At 50.5% G+C, this 8,355-nt stretch overlaps 1 protein-coding gene across 1 annotated transcript; it reads right to left on the reverse strand.

Annotated features, from left to right (window-relative positions):
• Positions 1–4,163: 4,163 nt before the first annotated feature.
• On the reverse strand, positions 4,164–6,702 carry HOXA10 (homeobox A10). Its single transcript, XM_058024391.1, has 2 exons — positions 5,880–6,702; positions 4,164–4,438 (listed from the first exon to the last, which is right to left on the reverse strand). The coding sequence occupies exons 1-2, from the start codon at positions 6,700–6,702 to the stop codon at positions 4,164–4,166; spliced, it is 1,098 nt and encodes a 365-aa protein (XP_057880374.1).
• Between the last annotated feature and the right edge of the window lie 1,653 nt (positions 6,703–8,355).

An 8,355-nucleotide genomic window follows, 5' to 3' on the forward strand; every position in this document is an offset into this window, starting at 1 on the left:
ATCGCCGTTTTAGATCCATTTTCACCCAAAGTACATTTTTCATACGAGCCACGTAGGCGATTTCGCTTCATCAATTTACTTTGCAAATTACTTAAGGTTTTGGTGACTTCCACCTTGGGGGGCAAAATACCCCAAACAGGGCAGAAACAGACATTGACATTAAAATGCTACATGAAACCAGAATTCCCAGGAACGAAGCAGCGCTGGAGCGATCGTGTCCGAATAAAGTACTCCCTGTCGTCCATCCCAACGCAACCGAACGAGCTCCCATTCCGCTAGCTCCAGCCCCCGGCTGCATCAGGAAGGATCCCGTCGGTTTTTAAGCGGGGGGGCAGCTTCAGGCGCTGCTTCATTAGCCGCGCACCGCGGAGGCGCTCAGCGTACGCGGGCGCGGGGCAGGAATTCGCGGGCGTTGGCGATCTCGCCTGAACGGGAAGTTCAGGATCGCCTTTCCCAGGGTTTCCTGCCACTGCAGACCTCTCTCACGGAAACAGTGGTGGTACGAAGCCACGGAGGGGTTTTGGCACAGTGAAGAGAAAAAATGATTCAGAATTTAGAGGAAGCAGTCCAAAATCAGGATGAGGCCATTCAGCTGGGAATCAAAAGGGCAGAGGCAAAAGACGCCATACAGGCACACACACAAACACAGAACTGTAAATACACTCCCCGAAATGTACACAGACACTGCAGATAGCCCGTCAGACCTTGTGCGGAGAGGCAAACGCAAGCACTTAAATTTTACTGCAATGCAGAGCTCAGCTCCTGCCCCGGCCGGGGACGACTGCATTTCTGAGTACGGCTGAAATCCGCTATCCAAACTCATTTGAGCTCCTGCAGCCCAGCCTGAACTTTCGAAAAACTTCTTAGGTTTTACTATTGCTATTTTTTAAAGGCAAACATAATCACGACCGCTAAAAAATAAATAGAATTAAACGAGCAACGAGTGAGTTTTCTGTCCTTTTCCCCGCCCTCCTTCCCTCCGCGGAGGGTGCCCCGCTCCGCGGCCGCGGCGGCGCTGGCTGCTGGCGGAGGGCCCGGCGGGAGCCCGCCCATTGCCCGCGGTCGCGCTGCGAACACAAAAGGCGGCGGTGGCGGCGACGGCAGCGGGCCCGGAGAGGTCGCTGTTGCCCGTTCCGCCGCCGCGGAGAGCCCGCACTGCAATCGTGATCGTAACCGAGGCCTTGCGGGCCGCGGGCAGCCCCGGGGTAGCGGGCCCGACGGCGGAGGCGCGGAGCCGGCCGAGCCCCGAGCCAGGCTCCGGCAGCCCCGGCCTGCCCAGCACCGGGGCCGAGCGCCGCCGCCGGCACGGAGCACCCCGCCGCCCGCGGGTGCGCTCCGGGCCCCAGTTTTTGATGACGCCTGCAGTGGGGCAGGTAGATTTGATCTCTCCCCACCCCCTCCCCTAGGCACGCTTGCAGGTCTTTCGGTTTTTAATACATCCAGATTGAAAAATAAAACAGCCGCCCACCTCCCCCCGGCCCCCGGAGCTCGACCCACGCCGAGCGGAATGCAAAAACGCACCTGACCTTGAATGCAGCCAACGAGATATATTAAAAACCCGCAAGCAGGCAGGGACTCGCTTAGGAGCTAGCTAACCTTGAAGAACTTGTCAAGCTTCCCCCCTCGGCTGCCGTGTTTATCTGAGGAATCAAAGGAGGCTCCGCTGCAGATGGGAAACAATGGCATTGGGACTTGACGCCTACAGTTCACTTCGGCGCTAAGATTTCTTCGGGTAGAAAGGACCCTCGCACCAAGCATACCTGGTGATGATATCAACTGAAGTAATTAAGGCAGTTTCGTGCTGTAGAGAGAAAGGTGGAGCCCCAACAACATGAAACTACCTAAACCACAGAGCAGTTCTCAGGCGCTAATTATTACTTTCCCCATTGCCGTGGTCCTTAACGCAAGGATCCCGCTACGAAAATAAAACCAGAAACGTGACTAAAACATGCCTCTCGCCCTCCCGCCCACCCCGCCGGCGCCCCTCCGCGCCCCCCGGCCAGCCTCGGGTGGGTTAATGAAAACAAGAATAAAATATAATAACAACCACCCACACACACGCGAGCGGGCAGCTTTCGCCTTTCCATGCAGATGTAATCGGGGGGAAAAAGGGCCGTGCACGACGATGTTACATCACGAAAAGCTAACGGCTCCCAAGAAGCCAGCCCGGGTTCAAAGTCTGTCCCCCCCCTCCTCCCGCCATACATATACCCTTGCAAGGAAGCATTAGCTGTCTCTTTTCTTCCAGCCTTCCTTTTGCGTTCCCTTTGTGCAAGAGCCTGTTATCTAAACATGCAGCAAGGAAGAAAGGATGCAGGAAAAAAAAATACAAGAAAAAAAAAAAAAAAAAAAAAAAAGGCAGCCTGTGTGAAATAAGCTCTTCCACATGCAGCCAGGTAGGGAATAGCCTTGTCTGGAGGGGCCCGCTGGCAGGGAGGCGAGGCTGGGGTCCCCCCCCCCACTTCCATGATCTCACCTTTACGATTTCTTCTCAGCCCTGAGATAAAGCTAGAATTTTGTCAACGTCCTCTGGAGTTAAAAATCTCCGCACACTTGTAGGTGTTCGATTAACAAAAAGGGAAAAAAAAAGAGAAGAAATATATCGTTTCCCTACCCTCAAGAAATAGTAATTTGCTTCCTCAGTCTATGCAGTTCCTCAGTCAACTGAAACCACTCGTTCAAGACAGCAACAATCCAGATATACTAGCAAGTCATAAAACTGAACAAAAGCCGACAAACCTTAGAGCACCATCGCTATATGGCCCAGACAAATTACGACCGTCTAGGTAATATTTAAATAGATTCCTAAAGTAATTGCAGGGGGTTTAGGCAACTATTCCTGTTGTAAAAGTTCTCGAAGACATAAAGTAGAACCTGAGGATAAACAGTCACAAAAAGAGGTAAAATTAAAAGGATTCATTCCACGGTTTTTTTATTCTTCTATGAGAACATAAACATCGTCTTTTTCACGCACAGCAGCATTACAATATTAATTTATTCCGATTTAAGGTAAGAACTAGATATAGCTAGAACTAACATTTATAATAACGATAGAATGCATTTGCTTAAAACAGTATCGGCATTTTAATAATAATAGACATTTATCCATATCTGTATTTATAGCTTTTCCCCTTCTTTCTCTTTTTTTTTTTTTTTTTTTTTTTTTTAATTTTTTGACCTATATGTTTGACCCTTTAATGAATGTAACTTCACAGTATAAAGGAAGACGAACATATTCTCCCTCGCAATCTCAGACTCTGGCTCAGAAAGTCCATCTGATGTTCAGGATATATACTTTCATTGAAATTAGTGAGGAAAAAAGTGACTATTTTCTTTTCAAGGGGGAATTTCTGTGTGCTTGTCATGCGTTACCAATGGTAACGTTATATATAGACACAAAAGAAAATCACCAAATTCACATATTTAAGCAAAACTACATTAAGTAAATATCTACAACCAGCGAGAGAAATTCAGAGGTAAGTGTAATAATTTAGTCCATGAGTAAAACGAAATCTTTTATACCTTTAAAGAGAAGATATTTCATTTTCCTGGCCAAATTTAAAGCTGTAATATTGGCTTTTAAGGTAAAGTGTAAAAAAAAAAAAAAAAAAAAAAGAAAAAAAGAAAAATAATTCCTAACACCCGTTCCCGTGAAACCCTTTTAAAGGATGCCTGCATTTCATTATTTTAAGTCCCGCTTTTCGAAGGAAAAAAGGGGGAGGGGGAGAAAAGGCAAACAGAGAAGGGGAAAGCTCCCAATATATAGAAATATGGCAACACTTAAATTCTTCATTGTGCAGCTACGTACAGTCCAAGTTACAGCACTTATATTTTAAATGAATGCACCTTTAACTAGGATTGTTTACTTTTCAGAGAGACAGATAGGGAGAAACATATTTGCAGCTCCTGAAATGGTATTTTTGTGTTTCAAAGCTTAGAGGAAACAAATTGGCCCCGGGAAAGGCTGAAGGAAGAGGGGAGGTTCACACACGGCATTTTGTGCTTTAGCGTGACTTTAATCCGCCCACCCCCCAAAGTAGCTCTTAAGAGGTTAAGGACATATTGAGAGCGCCTAAAATCGTTAATCCATACAGGTGCGGATGAATACAGCCTAGGAAAATGATACTGGCTCTTTAAACCATAAAGATGTGTTTATAGGTTCATCAAGAGAAATTAAAGTTGGCTGTGAGCTCCCGAATCCTATTCTCTCTGTTCATTTTCTTCAGTTTCATTCTGCGGTTCTGAAACCAGATTTTAACTTGTCTGTCTGTGAGGTGGACTGTGCGGCTGATCTCTAGGCGACGCTCACGAGTCAGGTACATATTGAATAGAAACTCCTTTTCCAGCTCGAGAGTTTGATGCTTGGTATAGGGGCATCGTTTCTTTCTGCCACTTTTTGCCGTGAGCCAGTTTGCTGCATTTTCTCCTTTTGAATTGCCTAGTTTTGAGAAAGTAAAAAATGGACGTTACCATCGGGTAGGAGGCAGAGAGCTGTGGGGGAGAAGGAAGGAGCATCTGTGCGTGTGCCTGTGTCTGTGTGTGCGATGGGCTCGCTCCGCCAGCTGCGGAGAACGGGAACGTGGGGTGTCCTTGAGGGAACCGAGAGCTTCAGAACGGTTTCCCAAAGGTTTTGGGTTTGTCCGGGTAAGAACTGCCACTGCTCACAAACCTCCGGACAGCCTCTGGCGGGGCAGCGTGCCCCGGATTGTAGTTTATCTCCGACCCTCCAAAACGAGCTCCTACCCTCTCCCTGTCGGCCATTCCGAGCCCTTTGGTACTGGGGGCAGTTGCTGAAGGGCCTGCAGTCTCATTTCCTTCTCCCCAGGCACCTGCTTCCAAAAAAACAAAGCCTCCGGATCCGGATTTTGTAAGCGTGCTACGGAGGCGGAAAACAAGGTGAGCTGGGGAGCCGGAGCCTCCCTGCCTTCAGCCCCTGCCTTTCCGGAGAGCCTCGCCATGGCCTTCTCATTTCCAACCATTTCGGGAGAGAAAAAATGCGGTCATAACAACAATAAAAAGGTTTTGAGGTGATTTCTATCAGTGGAACTGACTGGGAAAGAGGTAACACCAATCCCTTGATGGCTCAAGAGTGGTTAGTGGTTTGGGGTTGGCTCTCTAACAGTTTTTCGCTGACCCTTCTTTTCTTTTTTTTTTTTTTTTTTTTTTCCCTTTTCTTTAAATGCTACTTTCCAACGAGCCGCCTAAAAGGAATAAAAGGGCGTCCGAAAGGCGGACGGAGAGAAGCTCCTGCTAAATCTGCCGTTCGGGGAAGGGGAGCTATTTTTTGCCATGGGGACACGAAAGGGAAATAAATAAAGAAAAGTATAAATAACAGCTCTGTTATCTAGTGTAGATGCTGAAGGATATTCGCCGTGCATTCATCAGTCTAATTTGAAAGCAGCTCATAGATGGCACATTTCAGCGCGGTTGTTATTCCGAAAAGCATTCTGGATCGTAAAATATAACTTACCGCGTTAATAGGTTTATTTATTGGCACTGCCTATTGCTTATTTTGGATGCTTTACAAACATCTCTGTTATCTGGTAGGCACCTTCACATCACGGGGGAGAGATTGATCTTGTTTTTCTATATATTTTAGCAGCATGCAGGCTAAAGTTGCCCATAGCGGAGGCTCTAAGGGTTTTAAACTATAGGATGGACATTAATTTTTACGGCAACCCCATGCCCGAATATTACAAAGTTCAGAAGGTCAGTCTGAGCAGCGCTTCTTGGCAGCCCCGCGGGGCAGCTGGGATCCTCCTTTCGCATTTCAATGCCACTATGATCCTCAACGACTATTTTTTTTCTTACTTTCTTTCTTTTATTTTTTTTCTCTTTAATCATCACTACCACCATCATCATCACCATCATTCGCTTACCTACAGGCTCTTTCTCTGGAGAAGCTTTGCTGCTCTCTGACGGAGCTGGAGAGAGCTCCTCTGCGGTGGAAGATGAAGCCTGAGTCTCGTCCTCCCTCTGGGAGACGCACGCCAAGGGGCTTGGGGAGCGCTCCTCATCCTCCTTCCTCCCCGGCTCCGGGACGGGAGGCAAAGATGGAGGCGTCTGGAAGCGGCCGGGGGGCTGCGGAGGGAAGGGGGCAGCCCCGGCTGGCCCCGCGCCGTAGCTCTTGGAAGTGCCATAAGCCTGGGAGAGGCGGAAGTAGCCCGGGACGGGGACCCCGCCGCCGCCGCCGCTGGCTGGGCTGACCTCGGCGCTCAGCCGCGGGAAGGGAGCGAGCTCGGTGGCGGCCGAGCCCTTGGGGCATTTCTCTGAGTCATAGAGGCAGTAGGAGCTCTCCTCCTTAATGCTCGTAGCGAAGGAGCACGAGGTGGCCTGCTGGCTCTCCGGCTCTTCCATGCGACAGGAGCGGGGAGGATCTAGCCACACTTCCATCCCTGACACGTAGGAGTGCGAGTTGGGGACCATGCTTTGAGAAGTACCTTCATTGCGTTTGCCCAGAACGGGGAAAAGTCCGCAGCTTTGCAGCCCGTAGGACAGATCGGACGCCTGTGGCAGGTAGATCCCACTGTTGGGATAGTAGCCGCCTCCTCCTCCGCCTCCGCCTCCTGCTCCCGCCGCTTCCCCTCTGCCCGAGCTGATCAGGGAGTCTACCAAAAAGGAGTTTGCAGCCGGGCTCTCGGAGCATGACATTGTTGTGGAATAATTTGGCGAAGGGAGCAGATAGCCCTTTCTGGCTGACATTTCTTGTGCAAAACATGCTGAATATGATGAGAGATACCCCCGCACCACGGCAGGCGCCCGCAGCCAATGGAAGCCCGGGCCTCCCCAGCAACCCCTCCCCGTCTGGTTTCGTATGCACAGAGCTGCTCTCAGGTCGACCTCTGAATTTGGAAGATAGATGTATATTAATGTGTAATATGGATTTCCATACACACGGGCGCGCGCACTTCCACCATATGGGCGAGCGCCTGCGCCCAGGAGGGAGCCGCGCTCCCGGGAAGGGGAAGGGGAAGGGGAAGGGGAAGGGGAAGGGGAAGGGGAAGGGGAAGGGGAAGGGGAAGGGGAAGGGGAAGGGGAAGGGGAAGGGGAAAGAGAAGGCTGTGCTGGTACTGGCTCCAAGTTTGCTCCCTTCTTATCACACACGCCGCTATAAAATAGCCCGGCGGTCCTGATGTTTATTATACCTAGGCTGAAGCCGTGTCCAGATGAAGCTTTTACTATCGCTCCTCTCTCCCCGTGGTCGGGCTTTCCAGCAGCAATGCCTGCTCACCTCCCTCCGCAGCTATGTGTCACACGAAATTAATAAAGCCACGGCTCGCCCGGTGTTTTATGCTCAGCCTCTGCTCATTTTATTTGATTGTCTCGTTTTTTTAAGAAATAAAAGACGTGTTATTGTTTATCACGGATCATTGGAAACCGTAAAGGGGCCTGGTGCCTCCCGCGTTAAACTAGCGAGGAAGGGGGCTGCTTGCAGCCTAACATCACCGCCACGACGCCAGGCTGGGCTTAATTTTCCTGGAGATAAAATGCTCGCCGCTGCGCTGAGGAATCTCTTAGGGAGCAATGCCACTCTGGGAGGATTGATTGTGCGGTTGCAGCTTCTAATGCTTTAGTTAACGCTGGATTCTTAGTGAGGTCTGATTACCATTTAAAATATAAAGCCAGACATATGTCACAGAAAGAATCCAGACGCGAGCAGTTCAAATGGATCCTCGCAGGATGCTGCGCACCGTGTTTATTGATGTGTTTATATTTGGACGATCATTTTTATATCTCCCCTCCCTCCCGCTCCATTTGGGTCTTTTCACTTTCGCCTCTTCAAAAGCATCGTCTCCGTTAAGCAATGCACTAAATAATAGAAATAAGAGTAGCTAGATAAATACCGAGATACTAGACAGCCCGGTCCAGTCGATATGTAATTGTGGCGGAGGTAGCAGACAGAGAGCAGACAGGCAGGGACGCAGGCAGAGAGGCAGATAGATTTCGTAATGAAATGCTTAATGATGACTTGCTTTCACTTCCATCATCTCTCGCTTATGCCATTTTGAAGTCGCCTCACTGCCTGGGCCGCGGAACGAGGGCACTTTAGTTCAAGGGGAGCCTGAGGCTGCCCGGTTCCCGCTGCCCATCCCTGAGGAGCATCACTCGCTCCTCTCTCCCGCACGCCGCCGGGAGGAGCGGCCATCGGCCGCTTTCTGCTTCCAGCAGGTCGGGCGGGTGAGAGCGGCCGCCGACCGGGCGTCACCACCGGCCGGGACCAGAGCCCGTGCCGGGCACCGGCTGCCGTGGCCGGGAGGGCACCGGCGGCGGTGCTGGGGCCGCTGCCTGCGCGGAGGGATGTGCCGGAGCCGGCGCGGCGCCCCGAATTCCCCGGGCCCTACCCTCGGCCTTCGA

Source organism: Melospiza georgiana, chromosome 1 (assembly GCF_028018845.1).
Source record: "Melospiza georgiana isolate bMelGeo1 chromosome 1, bMelGeo1.pri, whole genome shotgun sequence".
Lineage (NCBI taxonomy): Eukaryota > Metazoa > Chordata > Aves > Passeriformes > Passerellidae > Melospiza > Melospiza georgiana.